Here is a 20,424-nt window from a genome sequence, read left to right on the forward strand (position 1 = left end):
CACCAGAAACAAAGTACTACTGCAGTAAAAGTACATTAAATGTACTGCATTCAATAGTGTGCATATATGTAACGTTATATAATAATTTAGTAAAAGTACTAAAGTATTCACTTTATTACAATCATTGTCTTCATCACTTAAACGTCTTCATCACTTAAATGTAGGAAGTAGCATGAAATACTACAGTAAAGTACAAGTACCTCCGAGTTGTACTAGTCCAGTACTTCATAATGTACTTGTTGGTATCCAGTGCTGGTTGTTTCCATGACGACAGACTGGATACTAAACATGTCAAAATCTGAAGATGATATTAGGTTTTGATGAATAAGTGACCAGCACGTTGTCGTGCAGGTGGCTGGTAAAGTGAAGAAACCGGGGAAACGCGGACGCAAACCGGCGAAGATCGACCTGAAGGCCAAGCTGGAGCGCAGCCGGCAGAGCGCCAGAGAGTGCAGAGCCCGGAAGAAGCTGAGGTACCAGTACCTGGAGGAGCTGGTGTCCAGCAAGGAGCGCGCCATCTGCGCCCTGAGGGAGGAGCTGGAGATGGTGAGGGGTGTGTGTGTGTGTGTGTGTGTGTGTCTCTCTCTCTCTCTCTCTCTCTCTCTGTGTAATGTCTTTCTCTCTCTTTCCAGTACAAGCAGTGGTGCTCTGCTATGGATCAGGGTAAAATCCCCTCAGAGATCAAAGCCCTGCTGACCGGAGACGAGCTGAAGCCTCAAGGAGGAAGCAGCACCAAGACCAGGAAGAGCATCAGCTGAGGTCACGTGACAGGAAGCGGCTACGCGGCGCTACGCGCTAAACAATAACACACAACCCAACTCAGCCTCCTCATCATCATCATCCTCTTCGTCCTCCTCCTCCTCTTCGTCGTACACCTGAGGCTCTGAGTTGTTTCTGTTTAAGAAACTTTTCTTCAGTCGTGTTTATTATTAATATTCCATCGATACTTTTCATCATAATTTTACAACGAGCAGCAGGAATTATTCATAACAATGTTATCGTTTCGTGGACGAGTTAATAATTAATCAATGGTAACACATTAATATATATATATATATATATATATATATATATATATATATATATATATATATATATATATATATATATAGCTGAAACATGAAGAGTTTGCCTCAAACTTTAATAAATGGAAAACCTTTCATCAATAACAATGTTTACAAATGATCAGAGCGGACGAAGCTCATTGGCTTTCGGCTGCTGAAAGGGGAGGAGCCAACAGGTGATCAGATTTATTGATTATTCCTTCCAAATTCCTTAAGTTTCCAAAAGAGAAAGTGACAGAAAAACAAGATGAATTCATAAAAATAATAAATCTCACGTTTTAAATACAAGAAAGATCAAATCTTTTATCCATTAAATATATATTTTATTGACTTTTGTCAATCAAATCCATAAATTCTGCTCGTTAAAACTTCTTAAAAGACATTTAAACTTCTCTAATGTTTAATTTTCCTGTCAGATGTTTGACAGAAATATTCCTCTCCTTAAAGTTCACACTCAAATACTTCCTGTTGTGTTGGTTGTTGAAGCTCCTCCCACAAGAATGAAGCTCCTCCCATAATGTTGATGCTCCTCCTATAATGCTGAAGCTCCTCCTATAATGTTGAAGCTCCTCCCATAATGCTGAAGCTCCTCCCGTAATGTCAATGCTCCTACCACAATGTCCATGCTCATCCCATAATGCTGAAGCTCCTCCTATAATGTTGATACTCCTCCTATAATGCTGAAGCTCCTCCCATTATGCTAAAGCTCATCCCATAACGCTGAAGCCCCTCCCATAACATTGAAGCTCCTCCCGTAATGTTGAAGCTCCTCCCATGATGGTGAAGCGCCTCCCATAATGTCAATGCTCCTCCCACAATTTCGATGCTCATCCCATAATGTTGAAGCTCCTCCCATAACGTTGAAGCTCCTCCCATAACGTTGATGCTCCTCCCATACTGGTGAAGCTCCTCCCATAACGTTGAAGCTCCTCCCATGATGGTGAAGCTCGCCCCATGATGGGGAAGCTCCTCCCATGATGGTGAAGCTCCTCCCATAATGGTGAAGCTCCTCCCATGATGGTGAAGCTCCTCCCATAATGGTGAAGCTCCTCCCATAATGGTGAAGCTCCTCCCATAACGTTGAAGCTCCTCCCATAATCAGACAGATGCCGTTGATGGATTCATGCGTCACGCCGTCCTGCAGAGTAATAGTAGTAATAGTAATATTACTATTCATATTACTATTGATATTAATAGTAATATTAATAGTAGTACGTGTTGGATATATTTTTGTATTTGTGTGTTTTATATTTGAGCTTGAACGTTGTTACTTTGTTGCAGATTAATAATCATATTCGTTGTTGAGGCTTTGTGCACTTTAATGATTTATTTTGAAGCTTTGCAGCGATAACTTCAAATAAAATGTCTCTGACCGACGAAGAGTTTCTGTGTGAGATCATCTTCCTCACTGGATGGTTAATGATCACCTGATCCATAACATAAGACCCTTTATTCATAGACAAGAGCGATCAAAATGATACAATAATGTTTAATAAGGTTTTATTAAAGGATATCAATATAAACGAGTATTACAATATTTATAAAACATTTTCTTTAAATGCCAAATCTGATCTCATAATTTTAAAGATGTTCCTGCGTTGCTACATTTTGACAGATTTAATGTTCGATTTATAAATAGTGATGATCTGTCCAATAAAATAAATGTTATTATACATGTATTTTAAGTCAATGTGACTTTGTGATACTTAGTTTGTTATTTTCTATCATCTCATTTTCTGAGATCAAACACAAACATTATCAAAACTATTCCAGCTTTCAATCAGCATCTCATGGTCGTCCTCCGCAGGTGGAGTTTGCCCTGCGTTCTGTCTGCAGGGTCGCCATCAGACTTCCTGTGTTCCCAGTTCTTCTTCCTCTGTTTCCAGTCCTTCTTCATAATCCATCCATCCATCCATCCATTATCAGCCGCTTATCCGGGGTCGGGTCGCGGTGGCAGCAGGTCCAGCAGGCCGACCCAGGCTTCCCTCTCACCCGCAACACTTTCCAGCTCATTCTGGGATCCCGAGGCGTTCCAAGGCCAGCCGGGAGATATAATCCCTCCAGCGTGTCCTCGGTCTTCCCCGGGGTCTCCTACCAGTTGGGCGTGCCTGGAAAACCTCTAATGGGAGGCGTCCAGGAGGCATCCTGACTAGATGCTGAACCACCTCAGCTGACTCCTTTCGACACGAAGGAGCAGCGACTCGACTCCAAGCTCCCCCCTGATGTCCGAGCTCCTTACCCTATCTCTAAGGGTGAGCCCGGCCACCCTGCGGAGGAAGCTCATTTCGGCCGCTTGTATTCGAGATCTCGTTCTTTCGGTCACGACCCAGAGTTCGTGACCATAGGTGAGGGTTGGAACATAGACCGACCAGTAAATGGAGAGCTTCGCCTTCCGGCTCAGCTGCTCTTCACCAGGACGGACCGGTACAGCGCCTGTTTTATTGCTGCAGCCGCACCGATCCGTCTGTCGATCTCCCGCTCCACCTTACCCTCACTCGTGAACAAGACCCCGAGATACTTGAACTCCTTCGCTTGGGGTAGGCAGTTTGTCCCCACCTGGAGGGAGCAATCCACCGGTTTCCGGCGTTTTCCTTCTTCATAATAATAATAATAATGCATTTAATCGATATAGCGCTTTTCATGACACTCAAAGTCACTTTACACAAAAAAACACAATAAAAAAAACAATAAAACTAATAAAATAATAGAACAACAAATGAGATAAATAAAACAATAAGAACAGGAGTAGAAGACTCAGATCATTATACTACTTATAACTGTATATATAGCGTAGAGTGGGACATGAGTGTTTGTCGGTGTTTGTCTCCCATATAGCTGACAGTCTGAGCCTTAAGGCGCGCGGCGGGTTTCTGTCGGCTCAGTCTCATGACTGCGCATGCGCCTTTAAGAAACCTGTTGCGTCCGTTTGACTGGAGCTGCGATGACGACATCCTTTTATTTTTAACGCAGTGACCTCATCGCTCATGGCAGCGCGAGGACTTCTTCTCTTCCTCTTCCTCTCCTCCTCTTCTTCTCCTCCTTTAGTCTCTCCTTCCGGCTCAGAACGCGCGGCTGAAACGCCGTTTGGGACTTTTTGACGTCGAGTTTTCTAAACGGTGAGTGAGCCGTTAAAATGTCTGAGAGCTCGAGCAGTAAGGTTCCGTTAACGGTCACACCGGCGGTGACGTCACCGCCGTGTTTCTATAAGAGTTCGGCGGTCAGTCGGTCACATCGAGCAGTTAACTCGTTCACTAGCTCCTCAGCTCCTTCACTAACTCCTCAGTTCCTTCATTAACTCCTTCACTAACTCCTCAGCTCCTTCACTAACTCCTCAGTTCCTTCATTAACTCCTTCACTAACTCCTCAGCTCCTTCACTAACTCCTTCACTAATTCCTCAGCTCCTTTACTAACTCCTCAGCTCCTTCACTAATTCCTCAGCTCCTTTACTAACTCCTCAGCTCCTTCACTAATTCCTCAGCTCCTTTACTAACTCCTCAGCTCCTTCACTAATTCCTCAGCTCCTTCACTAGCTCCTCAGTTCCTTCATTAACTCCTTCACCAACTCCTCAGCTCCTTCACTAACTCCTTCACTAATTCCTCAGCTCCTTAATAACTCCTCAGCTCCTTCATTAACTCCTTCACTAACTCTTCAGCTCCTTCATTAACTCCTTCACTAGCTCCTCAACTCCTTCACTAACTCCTCAGCGCCTTCACTAACTCCTCAGCTTCTTCACTAACTCCTTCACTAACTCCTCAGCTCCTTCACTAACTCCTTCACTAACTCCTCAGCTCCTTCACTAACTCCTCAACTCCTTCACTAACTCTTCAGCTTCTTCACTAATTCCTCAGCTCCTTTACTAACTCCCCAGCTCCTTCATTAACTCCTTCACTAACTCCTCAGCTCCTTCACTAATTCCTCAGCTCCTTTACTAACTCCTCAGCTCCTTCATTAACTCCTTCACTAACTCCTCAGCTCCTTCATTACCTCCTTCACTAATTTCTCAGCTCCTTCACTAGCTCCTTCACTAATTTCTCAGCTCCTTCACTAATTCCTCAGCTCCTTCACTTGCTCCTTCACTAACTCCTCAGCTCCTTCACTAGCTCCTTCACTATCTCCTCAGCTCCTTCATTAACTAACATGAAGCATATACTTCTATACAACCAGAGGAGTCGCCCCCTGTTGGTCAGGAGAGAGATTGTAGCTTTGAGGATGTGGGCGGGGCTTAGTGGGGAACCACACACAGGTCTGTGTCTATTGGTTGAGACTTCACAGGTCAAAGGTCACCAGGGGAACTCTCACTTCCTCATAAGTGTCTTTTTGTTGTTAGTTATTTGCTACATGTGAAATGTCTTTATGTCTCGTGCGAACCGGTCTGAGCTGGTTTCACCTCTGTGTGTGTGTGTAATATACACACACACACACCATTTTTATACCAGTATAATACACACATACCAGTTTAATACACACATACCAGTATAACACCAGTATAACACAGTATACTACCAGTATAACACAGTATACTACCAGTATAACACCAGTATACTACCAGTATAATACCAGTATAACACCAGTATACTACCAGTATACTACCAGTATACTACCAGTATAATACCAGTATACTACCAGTATAATACCAGTTTAACACCAGTTTAACACCAGTATAACACCAGTATACTACCAGTATAACACCAGTATAACACCAGTATACTATCAGTATAACACCAGTATAACACCAGTATAATACCAGTATAACACCAGTATACTACCAGTATAACACCAGTATAATACCAGTATAACACCAGTATACTACCAGTATAACACCAGTATAACACCAGTATAATACCAGTATAACACCAGTATAATACCAGTATAACACCAGTATAACACCAGTATACTACCAGTATACTACCAGTATAACACCAGTATAATACCAGTATAACACCAGTATACTACCAGTATAACACCAGTATACTACCAGTATAACACCAGTATACTACCAGTATAACACCAGTATACTACCAGTATACTACCAGTATAACACCAGTATACTACCAGTATAACACCAGTATACTACCAGTATAACACCAGTATAATACCAGTATAACACCAGTATACTACCAGTATAACACCAGTATACTACCAGTATACTACCAGTATAACACCAGTATAATACCAGTATAACACCAGTATAACACCAGTATACTACCAGTATACTACCAGTATAACACCAGTATAATACCAGTATAACACCAGTATACTACCAGTATAACACCAGTATAATACCAGTATAACACCAGTATACTACCAGTATAACACCAGTATACTACCAGTATACTACCAGTATAACACCAGTATAATACCAGTATAACACCAGTATAACACCAGTATACTACCAGTATACTACCAGTATAACACCAGTATAACACCAGTATACTACCAGTATAACACCAGTATAACACCAGTATAACACCAGTATAATACCAGTATACTACCAGTATACTACCAGTATACTACCAGTATAACACCAGTATAATACCAGTATAACACCAGTATAATACCAGTATAACACCAGTATAACACCAGTATACTACCAGTATAACACCAGTATACTACCAGTATAACACCAGTATAACACCAGTATACTATCAGTATAACACCAGTATAATACCAGTATAACACCAGTATAATACCAGTATAACACCAGTATAACACCAGTATAACACCAGTATAATACCAGTATAACACCAGTATACTACCAGTATAACACCAGTATAATACCAGTATACTATCAGTATAACACCAGTATAACACCAGTATAATACCAGTATAACACCAGTATAATACCAGTATAACACCAGTATAATACCAGTATAATACCAGTATAACACCAGTATAATACCAGTATGCTATCAGTATACTATCAGTATAACACCAGTATAACACCAGTATAACACCAGTATAATGCCAGTATAATGCCAGTATAACACCAGTATAATACCAGTATAATACCAGTATACTATCAGTATAACACCAGTATAACACCAGTATAACACCAGTATAACACCAGTATAATGCCAGTATAATGCCAGTATAACACCAGTATAATACCAGTATAATACCAGTATACTATCAGTATAACACCAGTATAACACCAGTATAATACCAGTATACTATCAGTATAACACCAGTATAACACCAGTATAATACCAGTATAACACCAGTATAATACCAGTATAACACCAGTATAATACCAGTATAATACCAGTATAACACCAGTATAATACCAGTATGCTATCAGTATACTATCAGTATAACACCAGTATAACACCAGTATAACACCAGTATAATGCCAGTATAATGCCAGTATAACACCAGTATAATACCAGTATACTACCAGTATAACACCAGTATAACACCAGTATAACACAGTATACTACCAGTATAATACCAGTTTAACACCAGTATAACACCAGTATAACACCAGTATACTACCAGTATAACACCAGTATACTACCAGTATAACACCAGTATAACACCAGTATAATACCAGTATAACACCAGTATACTACCAGTATACTACCAGTATAACACCAGTATACTACCAGTATAACACCAGTATAATACCAGTATAACACCAGTATAACACCAGTATAATACCAGTATAACACCAGTATACTACCAGTATAACACCAGTATACTACCAGTATACTACCAGTATAACACCAGTATACTACCAGTATACTACCAGTATAACACCAGTATAACACCAGTATACTACCAGTATAACACCAGTATAACACCAGTATAATACCAGTATAACACCAGTATACTACCAGTATACTACCAGTATAACACCAGTATAATACCAGTATAACACCAGTATACTACCAGTATACTACCAGTATAATACCAGTATAACACCAGTATAACACCAGTATAATACCAGTATAACACCAGTATACTACCAGTATAACACCAGTATACTACCAGTATACTACCAGTATAACACCAGTATAACACCAGTATAACACCAGTATAATACCAGTATAACACCAGTATAACACAGTATACTACCAGTATAACACCAGTATACTACCAGTATAACACCAGTATACTACCAGTATAACACCAGTATAATACCAGTATAACACCAGTATAACACCAGTATACTACCAGTATACTACCAGTATACTACCAGTATAACACCAGTATACTACCAGTATAACACCAGTATAATACCAGTATAACACCAGTATACTACCAGTATAACACCAGTATAACACCAGTATAATACCAGTATAACACCAGTATACTACCAGTATAATACCAGTATAACACCAGTATACTACCAGTATAACACCAGTATAACACCAGTATAACACCAGTATACTATCAGTATACTACCAGTATACTACCAGTATAACACCAGTATAATACCAGTATAATACCAGTATAACACCAGTATAATACCAGTATAACACCAGTATACTACCAGTATAACACCAGTATACTACCAGTATAACACCAGTATAACACCAGTATAACACCAGTATACTACCAGTATAACACCAGTATACTACCAGTATAACACCAGTATAACACCAGTATAATACCAGTATAACACCAGTATACTACCAGTATAACACCAGTATACTACCAGTATACTACCAGTATAACACCAGTATAACACCAGTATACTACCAGTATAACACCAGTATAACACCAGTATACTACCAGTATACTACCAGTATAACACCAGTATAACACCAGTATAATACCAGTATAACACCAGTATACTACCAGTATACTACCAGTATAACACCAGTATAACACCAGTATAACACCAGTATAATACCAGTATACTACCAGTATACTACCAGTATAACACCAGTATAATACCAGTATACTACCAGTATACTACCAGTATAACACCAGTATAACACCAGTATAACACCAGTATAACACCAGTATACTACCAGTATAATACCAGTATAACACCAGTATACTACCAGTATAACACCAGTATAACACCAGTATAACACCAGTATAATACCAGTATACTACCAGTATACTACCAGTATAACACCAGTATAACACCAGTATAATACCAGTATACTACCAGTATACTACCAGTATACTACCAGTATAACACCAGTATAACACCAGTATAACACCAGTATACTACCAGTATAACACCAGTATACTACCAGTATAACACCAGTATACTACCAGTATAACACCAGTATACTACCAGTATAACACCAGTATAACACCAGTATACTACCAGTATAACACCAGTATACTACCAGTATAACACCAGTATAACACCAGTATAACACCAGTATAACACCTCTGTCTCTGGTCCCGCAGCGTGAACCACTTCAGCATGAAGACCAGGATCCGGGTCCAGAGGGAGGTCTTCAGTGAGTCCAGAAGACCCCAGAGGAGGGGGGGGGTAGTCTGACATGTCGGAGCAGCATCCTGCGGGACCAGCGCCACGGCCCGGGTCTGGGGCTCCGAGGCCCGGGCCTCGGAGCCCCAGACCCGGGCCGCGGGCCATCGAGGCCGAGGCCCTGGCGGTCCTGCTGGAGGCGGGTCTGGACCGCGTGGTCCTGGTGGACAGCCGGCCCTTCCTGGACTTCAACGCCTCGCACATCCTGGAGGCCGTGAGCGTGAACTGCTCCAAGCTCATGAAGAGGAGGCTGCAGCAGGACAAGGTCCACATCCACGAGCTGCTGCAGCACTCGGCCAAGAGGAAGGTAAACAACAACAACAAGTATCATCACATGTAAACAACAACACGTATCATCACATGTAAACAACAACACGTATCATCACATGTAAACAACAACACGTATCATCACATGTAAACAACAACACGTATCATCACATGTAAACAACAACACGTATCATCACATGTAAACAACAACACGTATCATCACATGTAAACAACAACACGTATCATCACATGTAAACAACAAGTATCACCACATGTAAACAACAGGTATCACCACATGTAAACAACAACAAGTATCATCACATGTAAACAACAACAACAACAACAAGTATCATCACATATAAACAACATCTCATAAAAAACAGGTGGACAAAATAATCACAAATACAAAAAACATTGTAGGAACTTGATTATCATTGTGAGCTCAAGTGTCTCGTATAGTGTGTGTATATATGTGTACATATACACACTATACACATATACACATATACGTATAATATACACATGTCTCTGTGTTGCAGTTGGCGCTGCAAAGCGACCTGGAGGTCGTTGTTTACGATCAGAGTTCTTCAGGTCCGTCTTCTCTGAGCTCAGACTCGTTCCTCAGCGTCCTGCTGATGAAGCTGCAGCAGAGCTTCCCCTCCGTGCAGCTGCTCTCAGGTCAGTGCCCACGAGTCCAGACCCCACGAGTCCAGACCCCACGAGTCCCACGAGTCCAGACCCCACGAGTCCCACGAGTCCAGACCCCACGAGTCCAGACCCCACGAGTCCAGACCCCACGAGTCCCACGAGTCCAGACCCCACGAGTCCAGACCCCACGAGTCCAGACCCCACGAGTCCCACGAGTCCAGACCCCACGAGTCCAGACCCCACGAGTCCCACGAGTCCAGACCCCACGAGTCCCACGAGTCCAGACCCCACGAGTCCAGACCCCACGAGTCCAGACCCCACGAGTCCCACGAGTCCAGACCCCACGAGTCCCACGAGTCCAGACCCCACGAGTCCCACGAGTCCAGACCCCACGAGTCCAGACCCCACGAGTCCCACGAGTCCAGACCCCATGAGTCCAGACCCCACGAGTCCCACGAGTCCAGACCCCATGAGTCCCACGAGTCCAGACCCCACGAGTCCCATGAGTCCAGACCCCACGAGTCCAGACCCCACGAGTCCCACGAGTCCAGACCCCACGAGTCCCACGAGTCCAGACCCCACGAGTCCAGACCCCACGAGTCCCACGAGTCCAGACCCCACGAGTCCAGACCCCACGAGTCCCACGAGTCCAGACCCCACGAGTCCAACGAGTCCAGACCTCACGAGTCCCACGAGTCCAGACCCCACGAGTCCAACGAGTCCAGACCCCACGAGTCCCACGAGTCCAGACCCCACGAGTCCCATGAGTCCAGACCCCACGAGTCCAGACCCCACGAGTCCCACGAGTCCAGACCCCACGAGTCCAACGAGTCCAGACCCCACGAGTCCAGACCCCACGAGTCCCACGAGTCCAGACCCCACGAGTCCTGACTCCACGAATCAGACGAGTCCGAGTCAGAGACGAGTCTAGTCCAGACCTCACGAGTCAGTCGAGTCAGAGACAAGTCTAGTCCAGACCTCACAAGCCAGACGAGTCAGAGACCAGTCTTAGTCCAGACCCCATGAGTCCAGACCCCACGAGTCCAGACCCCACGAGTCCAGACCCCACGAGTCCCACGAGTCCAGACCCCACGAGTCCAATGAGTCCAGACCCCACGAGTCCCACGAGTCCAGACCCCACGAGTCCAACGAGTCCAGACCCCACGAGTCCCACGAGTCCAGACCCCACGAGTCCCACGAGTCCAGACCCCATGAGTCCAGACCCCACGAGTCCCACGAGTCCAGACCCCACGAGTCCAACGAGTCCAGACCCCACGAGTCCCACGAGTCCAGACCCCACGAGTCCCACGAGTCCTGACCCCACGAGTCCTGACCCCACGAGTCAGACGAGTCCGAGTCAGAGACGAGTCTAGTCCAGACCTCACGAGTCAGACGAGTCAGAGACAAGTCTAGTCCAGACCTCACGAGTCAGACGAGTCAGAGACCAGTCTTAGTCCAGACCCCATGAGTCCAGACCCCACGAGTCCAGACCCCACGAGTCCCACGAGTCCAGACCCCACGAGTCCAGACCCCACGAGTCCTGACCCCACGAGTTCAGACCCCACGAGTCAGACGAGTCCGAGTCAGAGACGAGTCTAGTCCAGACCTCACGAGTCAGACGAGTCAGAGACTAGTCTTAGTCCAGACCTCATGAGTCAGACGAGTCAGACACGAGTCTAGTCCAGACCTCACGAGTCAGACGAGTCAGAGACTAGTTTTAGTCCAGACCTTACGAGTCAGAGACTAGTCTTAGTCCAGACCTCATGAGTCAGACGAGTCAGAGACAAGTCTAGTCCAGACCTCACGAGTCAGAGACGAGTCTTAGTCCAGACCTCACGAGTCAGGCGAGTCAGAGACTAGTCTTAGTCCAGACCTCACAAGTCAGACGAGTCAGAGACTAGTCTTAGTCCAGACTTCACGAGTCAGAGACAAGTCAGAGACTAGTCTTAGTCCAGACCTCACGAGTCAGAGACGAGTCAGAGACTAGTCTTAGTCCAGACCTCACAAGTCAGAGACTAGTCTTAGTCCAGACCTCACGAGTCAGAGACTAGTCTTAGTCCAGACCTCACGAGTCAGAGACTAGTCTTAGTCCAGACCTCACGTTGCTGGTTTGAGTCTAAGCATGCGAGGAAACGTAACATAATAAGTATTATTGGTATATTTTAGTCTTAAACAGGTCAAACGTTTGTCCTCGTTAACGTTCTCATGATAAGCTCAAGCGTCGGTCCGTGTGTTTGATCCCCAGGTGGGTTCTCCGAGTTCTCCCACCTGTTCCCGGGTCTGTGTGAAGGGAAGTCTGTGGTTCCCTCCTGCATGTCTCAGCCCTGCCTGCCGGTCAGCAGCACCGAGCCGACCCGCATCCTGCCTCACCTGTACCTGGGCTGCCAGAGAGACGTCCTGAACCAGGTACCGCCCCTTCACCCGTGTGTGTGTGTGTGTTTGTGTATATGTATATACACATATATACATATAAATAATGTTAGCCTATATATATGTCCTATATGAAATGTAACATAATATATTATAGTATAACAATGTAGTATATTATAATATAATGTAGTATAATATAATGTAGTGTAGTATAATATAATGTAGTATATTATAATACACTATAGTATAATTTAATGTAGCATAACATAATATATGTAGTTTATCATATAGTAATATAATACAATGTATTATCAGATAAAATAGTATAATATATATAATCTAACATTGTATTCTATTATCATACAATTCAAGATAGCACAACAGAGCATGAAATACTGTCACACTTGTAAAAAGCTGATTCAGGTAAAACCAGTTTGTAGCATTGATACTGAAATAAATCAGTAGATTCTCTCCAGATTATTATCATAACTATTGATTGAGCCCCTTTAAGAACTTTTAAGAACCCTTTACAACGTGCTTTAGACCAAGTAAAGCAACAACGACTAGATTCCATGAACGTGGCCCCAGTGCATGCTGGGAGGCTGTTCTCTGATGCGCTTCTGCGTCTCCAGGATCTGATGCAGCAGAACGACATCGTCTACGTCCTGAACGCCAGCAACAGCTGCCCCAAGCCGGACTTCATCCCTGACTCCCACTTCCTGAGAGTCCCCGTCAACGACTCCTTCTGCGAGAAGATCCTGCCCTGGCTGGACCGCTCCCTGGACTTCATAGGTACCTGTAGGGAACACCTGTAGGGAACACCTGTAGGACACACCTGTAGGGAACACCTGTAGGACGCACCTGTAGGACGCACCTGTAGGACGCACCTGTAGGGAATACCTGTAGGACGCACCTGTAGGGAACACCTGTAGGACACACCTGTAGGGAACACCTGTAGGACGCACCTGTAGGACGCACCTGTAGGGAATACCTGTAGGACGCACCTGTAGGACACACCTGTAGGGAACACCTGTAGGACACACCTGTAGGGAACACCTGTAGGGAACACCTGTAGGACGCACCTGTAGGACGCACCTGTAGGGAATACCTGTAGGACGCACCTGTAGGACGCACCTGTAGGACGCACCTGTAGGGAACACCTATAGGGAACACCTGTAGGACACACCTGTAGGGAACACCTGTAGGGAACACCTGTAGGACGCACCTGTAGGACGCACCTGTAGGGAATACCTGTAGGACGCACCTGTAGGGAATACCTGTAGGACGCACCTGTAGGACGCACCTGTAGGGAACACCTGTAGGGAACACCTGTAGGACGCACCTGTAGGACACACCTGTAGGACACACCTGTAGGATGCACCTGTAGGGAATACCTGTAGGACGCACCTGTAGGACGCACCTGTAGGGAATACCTGTAGGACGCACCTGTAGGACACACCTGTAGGACGCACCTGTAGGGAACACCTGTAGGACGCACCTGTAGGGAACACCTGTAGGACGCACCTGTAGGGCGCACCTGTAGGGTGCACCTGTAGGGAATACCTGTAGGACACACCTGTAGGACGCACCTGTAGGACGCACCCGTAGGACGCACCCGTAGGGCGCATCTGTAGGACGCACCTGTAGGACGCACCTGTAGGACGCACTTGTAGGGAACACCTGTAGGACGCACCTGTAGGACACACCTGTAGGACACACCTGTAGGACACACCTGTAGGACGCACCTGTAGGATGCACCTGTAGGACGCACCTGTAGGGAATACCTGTAGGACACACCTGTAGGACGCACCTGTAGAGAACACCTGTAGGACGCACCTGTAGGGAACACCTGTAGGACACACCTGTAGGACGCACCTGTAGGACGCACCTATAGGGAACACCTGTAGGACGCACCTGTATGGAACACCTGTAGGGAATACCTGTAGGACGCACCTGTAGGACGCACCTGTAGGGAATACCTGTAGGACGCACCTGTAGGACACACCTGTAGGGAACACCTGTAGGACGCACCTGTAGGACGCACCTGTAGGACGCACCTGTAGGGAACACCTGTAGGACGCACCTGTAGGGAACACCTGTAGGACGCACCTGTAGGGAACACCTGTAGGGAACACCTGTAGGACGCACCTGTAGGACACACCTGTAGGACACACCTGTAGGGAACACCTGTAGGGAACACCTGTAGGACGCACCTGTAGGACACACCTGTAGGACACACCTGTAGGATGCACCTGTAGGGAATACCTGTAGGACGCACCTGTAGGACGCACCTGTAGGGAATACCTGTAGGACGCACCTGTAGGACGCACCTGTAGGACACACCTGTAGGACGCACCTGTAGGGAACACCTGTAGGACGCACCTGTAGGGAACACCTGTAGGACGCACCTGTAGGGCGCACCTGTAGGGCGCACCTGTAGGGAATACCTGTAGGACACACCTGTAGGACGCACCTGTAGTACGCACCCGTAGGGCGCATCTGTAGGACGCACCTGTAGGACGCACCTGTAGGACGCACCTGTAGGACACACCTGTAGGGAACACCTGTAGGACGCACCTGTAGGACACACCTGTAGGACACACCTGTAGGATGCACCTGTAGGACGCATCTGTAGGGAACACCTGTAGGACGCACCTGTAGGACGCACCTGTAGGGCGCACCTGTAGGGAACACCTGTAGGACGCACCTGTAGGACGCACCTGTAGGGAACACCTGTAGGATGCACCTGTAGGGAACACCTGTAGGGAACACCTGTAGGACGCACCTGTAGGGAACACCTGTAGGGAACACCTGTAGGGAACACCTGTAGGACGCACCTGTAGGACACACCTGTAGGACACACCTGTAGGATGCACTTGTAGGGAATACCTGTAGGACGCACCTGTAGGACGCACCTGTAGAGAATACCTGTAGGACGCACCTGTAGGACACACCTGTAAGACGCACCTGTAGGGAACACCTGTAGGACGCACCTGTAGGGAACACCTGTAGGACGCACCTGTAGGGCGCACCTGTAGGGCGCACCTGTAGGGAATACCTGTAGGACACACCTGTAGGACGCACCTGTAGGACGCACCTGTAGGACGCACCCGTAGGGCGCATCTGTAGGGAACACCTGTAGGACGCACCTGTAGGACGCACCTGTAGGACACACCTGTAGGATGCACCTGTAGGACGCACCTGTAGGATGCACCTCTAGGGCGCACCTGTAGGGAATACCTGTAGGACACACCTGTAGGACGCACCTGTAGGGAACACCTGTAGGACGCACCTGTAGGGAACACCTGTAGGACACACCTGTAGGACGCACCTGTAGGGAATACCTGTAGGACACACCTGTAGGACGCACCTGTAGGACGCACCTGTAGGGAACACCTGTAGGACGCACCTGTAGAACGCACCTGTAGAACGCACCTGTAGGGCGCACCTGTAGGGCGCACCTGTAGGGAACACCTGTAGGGAACACCTGTAGGACACACCTGTAGGACACACCTGTAGGACGCACCTGTAGGATGCACCTATAGGGAATACCTGTCGGACGCACCTGTAGGACGCACCTGTAGGACGCACCTGTAGGGAATACCTGTAGGACGCACCTGTAGGACGCACCTGTAGGACGCACCTGTAGGGAATACCTGTAGGACGCACCTGTAGGGAATACCTGTAGGGAATACCTGTAGGACGCACCTGTAGGACGCACCTGTAGGACTTACCTGTAGGACACACCTGTAGGGAACACCTGTAGGACACACCTGTAGGACACGCCTGTAGGACGCACCTGTAGGATGCACCTGTAGGGAATACCTGTCGGACACACCTGTAGGACGCACCTGTAGGGAATACCTGTAGGACGCACCTGTAAGACGCACCAGTAGGGAATACCTGTAGGACGCACCTGTAGGGAATACCTGTAGGACGCACCTGTAGGACACGCCTGTAGGACGCACCCGTAGGATGCACCTGTAGGGAATACCTGTCGGACGCACCTGTAGGACGCACCTGTAGGGAATACCTGTAGGACGCACCTGTAAGACGCACCAGTAGGGAATACCTGTAGGACGCACCTGTAGGGAATACCTGTAGGACGCACTTGTAGGGAATGCCTGTAGGGAATACCTGTAGGACGCACCTGTAGGACGCACCTGTAGGGAACACCTGTAGGACGCACCTGTAGGACGCACCTGTAGGGAACACCTATAGGGAACACCTGTAGGACGCACCTGTAGGACTTACCTGTAGGACTTACCTGTAGGGCGCACCTGTAGGACGCACCTGTAGGACACACATGTAGGACACACATGTAGGACGTACCTGTAGAACACACATGTAGGACACACATGTAGGACGCACCTGTAGGACGCACCTGCAGGCTGCACCTGTAGGACGCACCTGTAGGACACACATGTAGGACGCACCTGTAGAACACACATGTAGGACGCACCTGTAGGACGCACCTGTAGGACGCACCTGCAGGACGCACCTGTAAGACGCACCTGTAGGACGCACCTGTAGGACGCACCTGTAGGACACACCTGTAGAACACACCTGTAGGACACACATGTAGGACGCACCTGTAGGGCGCACCTGTAGGACACACCTGTAGGACGCACCTGTAGGACGCACCTGCAGGCTGCACCTGTAGGACGCACCTGTAGGACACACATGTAGGACGCACCTGTAGAACACACATGTAGGACGCACCTGTAGGACGCACCTGTAGGACGCACCTGCAGGACGCACCTGTAAGACGCACCTGTAGGACGCACCTGTAGGACACACCTGTAGAACACACCTGTAGGACACACATGTAGGACCCACCTGTAGGGCGCACCTGTAGGACACACATGTAGGATGCACCTGTAGGACACACATGTAGGACGCACCTGTAGGACGCACCTGCAGGCTGCACCTGTAGGACGCACCTGTAGGACGTAGGACACACCTGTAGGACGCACCTGTGGGACGCACCTGTAGGACCCAGAGCTGCTCTCGCCTCACTCTCAAACCTCCTGTGTGTTTCAGAGAAGGCCAAAGCCTCCAACGCTCGAGTCCTGGTCCACTGCCTGGCTGGAATCTCCCGCTCTGCCACCATCGCCATCGCCTACATCATGAAGAGGATGGACATGCCGCTGGACGAGGCCTACAGGTGAGGAGGCTCAGGACGACAGGTGGGGGGGAGCATGAGGAGCTGATTTAACCTGTTCAGTCCGTTAAAGAGCTCACGGTGCGTTCACAGTCCGTTAAAGAGCTCACGGTGCGTTCACAGTCTGTTAAAGAGCTCACGGTGCGTTCACAGTCTGTTAAAGAGCTCACGGTGCGTTCACAGTCTGTTAAAGAGCTCACGGTGCGTTCACAGTCCGTTAAAGAGCTCACGGTGCGTTCACAGTCCGTTAAAGAGCTCACGGTGCGTTCACAGTCGCCTTTTCTCTTCAGGACGGTTTAGAGCTGATTATCAAGAAGAAGAGAACCACAGACTGTGATTTGTGTTATTAATCTATAAGAATTACTTGAGGACTCTGAATCCTACATTTCCCATGATGCATCTCTAGGTAGTCCCAGACTAAACTGTGTCTGGTCCTCTGTGTCCAGGTTTGTGAAGGAGAAGAGACCGACCATCTCTCCCAACTTTAACTTCCTGGGTCAGCTGCTGGACTTTGAGAAGAGGATCAAGAGTCCCCCGGGTCCTGAGACCAGAACCAGACCGAAGGCTGACCCGGAACCCAGCGGTGAGGCCCCCCCTCTGCCGGAGGACCCGGACCCTCCGGCCCGCCAGGAGGCCCCCACGGCCCCCACGGAGCCCCTCGCCCTGCCTTGCGTGCCGGCCGACGCCCCCGAGCAGCGCCGGCTGGCCGAGGCTCTGAGCGGCCTGCAGCTGGCCGGCGGGCCCGAGGACCCGGCCCGGCTGAAGCGGTCCTTCTCTCTGGACATCAAGGCGTACGGAGACCCGGGGGCCGGCGCCGCCCCCCAACGGGTCTCCGTCCCTCACGGAGGCCCGGGAGACGGCGAGTTCTTCAACCCGTCCGGCTTCAAGGAAGCCGCCAGTAAGCCGTGCCAGTTCTCTCCGGTGGAGGAGGTGTCGGAGCGGTCCACTCCGGAGCGGAGCCCCGACCAGGAGGAGGTCTCCCCGCCGGCCTCCTCGGTCTTCGCCAGACCTCCGCCCGCCGCCCCCCCTCGCCGGCACCCGCTGCAGCGGGAGGAGAACGCCGCCAGCTTCCTGTTCGGCCTCTCCCGCAGCCAGCAGCACCTGGCCGGACCCGGACCCGGACCTGGACCCGGACCCGGCGGCGCCCTGAAGGGCTGGCACTCCGACATCCTGCTGGGCCCCGTCTCCGCCTCCTCTCTGGCCGCCGGCTGGTACCTCTCCTCCGCCGTCCTGAGCGGCGGCGCGTCGGCCTTCGGATGCGGCCGCGGCCTGGAGGCGGTGCGGCGGCGCAGCCGGCAGAGGACGGGGGCCCCCGGGGCCTCCGGCGGGTCCAGGAGGAGCTGGCACGAGGAGACCAGGAGGAGCTGGCACGAGGAGACCAGCTTCGAGAAGCAGCGCAAGAGACGCAGCTGCCAGATGGAGCTCGGAGACAGGAGGAGGGACAGCAGGTCCAGAGAGGACATGGGGGCGGGGGGGAGCCAGGCCAGCTTCTCCGGCAGCATGGAGCTCATCCAGGTCTCCTGATCCTGGTCCTGGTCCTGGTCCTGGTCCTGATCCTGATCCTGATCCTGGCCCTGGTTCTGGTCCTGGTTGTCGTCCTGGTCCTGATCCTGGTTCTGGTCCTGGCCCTGGTTGTGGTCCTGGTCCTGGTCCTGGTCCTGGTTGTGGTCCTGGTTGTGGTCCTGGTTCTGTCCCTGGTTCTGGTTCTGGTTCTGGTCCTGGTCCTGGTTGTGGTCCTGGTTCTGGTCCTGGTCCTGGTGCGAGTATGCAACGTGCAGCACACAGAACCAGGAAGTGACATCAGGACAAGTGTGACGTTCTTTTTGAACGGAGAGATGAGAGCGAGTGTTGCATTCTGGGATGGACTTTAGCCTCGATGTTGCTAAGCTAACAGCTCAAAGTGTCTCCAACAAAAGGAACGAAATCATGGCTGAGAAAAAGACTCAAAGATGTTTTGTTGGCGTGTCATGATTGTTTATGTCTGTAAACATCAAACAAACGTAATCAGAACAATAAACAAATTAAAATTGAGAACAATTTATCTTCAGTTGATGTTTTGATTTTAATAAAATATTGTTTATAATAATTAAATATCGTGTCAGATCATATTTCACTAAATATCTCTAAAGGATTCATTTAAATACTTCCTGTCCACCTGTTCAGGGGGTATTCTCCCACAATGCAACACAAATATACGGAGGATGAAGTGAAACAAACAATAGGTTTTATTACATTCAGTGACAATAAAATAATCATTAAAATAACTTTCTCAGCATTGAAGTTTTGATTTGTTACTAATTATTGTTTATTTTATTTGTTTCATTCAATAACATTTCATTCCAGCAATTCCCATCATGTACCAGCAAGTACCAGTATTACCATATTACCCCACTAGAGAACTTATAGTACCATATTACCCCACTAGAGAGCTCATAGTACCATATTACCCCACTAGAG

General features: G+C 48.1%; 2 protein-coding genes across 2 annotated transcripts in view; both read left to right on the forward strand.

The window, feature by feature from the left end:
• Nucleotides 1-972, forward strand: part of crebl2 (cAMP responsive element binding protein-like 2) — a 1,298-nt gene extending 326 nt beyond the window's left edge. Inside the window, exons 2-3 of the mRNA XM_079236203.1 lie at nt 352-546; nt 633-972. Coding sequence (XP_079092329.1) covers nt 352-546; nt 633-758 — 321 coding nt within the window. The 3' untranslated portion in view covers nt 759-972. The remainder of the gene's footprint in view (nt 1-351; nt 547-632) is intronic.
• Nucleotides 973-9,531: 8,559 nt separating this feature from the next.
• On the forward strand, nt 9,532-20,162 carry dusp16 (dual specificity phosphatase 16; the record flags this gene model as incomplete). The annotated part of the gene is made up of 6 exons (XM_079236391.1): nt 9,532-9,825; nt 10,325-10,463; nt 12,679-12,839; nt 13,436-13,595; nt 17,847-17,970; nt 18,414-20,162. 6 exons carry the CDS (start codon nt 9,532-9,534, stop codon nt 19,489-19,491), a joined length of 1,956 nt encoding a protein of 651 aa, XP_079092517.1. The 3' UTR covers nt 19,492-20,162.
• Nucleotides 20,163-20,424: the final 262 nt, after the last annotated feature.

This window comes from Taurulus bubalis (genome assembly GCF_910589615.1).
Source record: "Taurulus bubalis genome assembly, chromosome: 20".
Lineage (NCBI taxonomy): Eukaryota > Metazoa > Chordata > Actinopteri > Perciformes > Cottidae > Taurulus > Taurulus bubalis.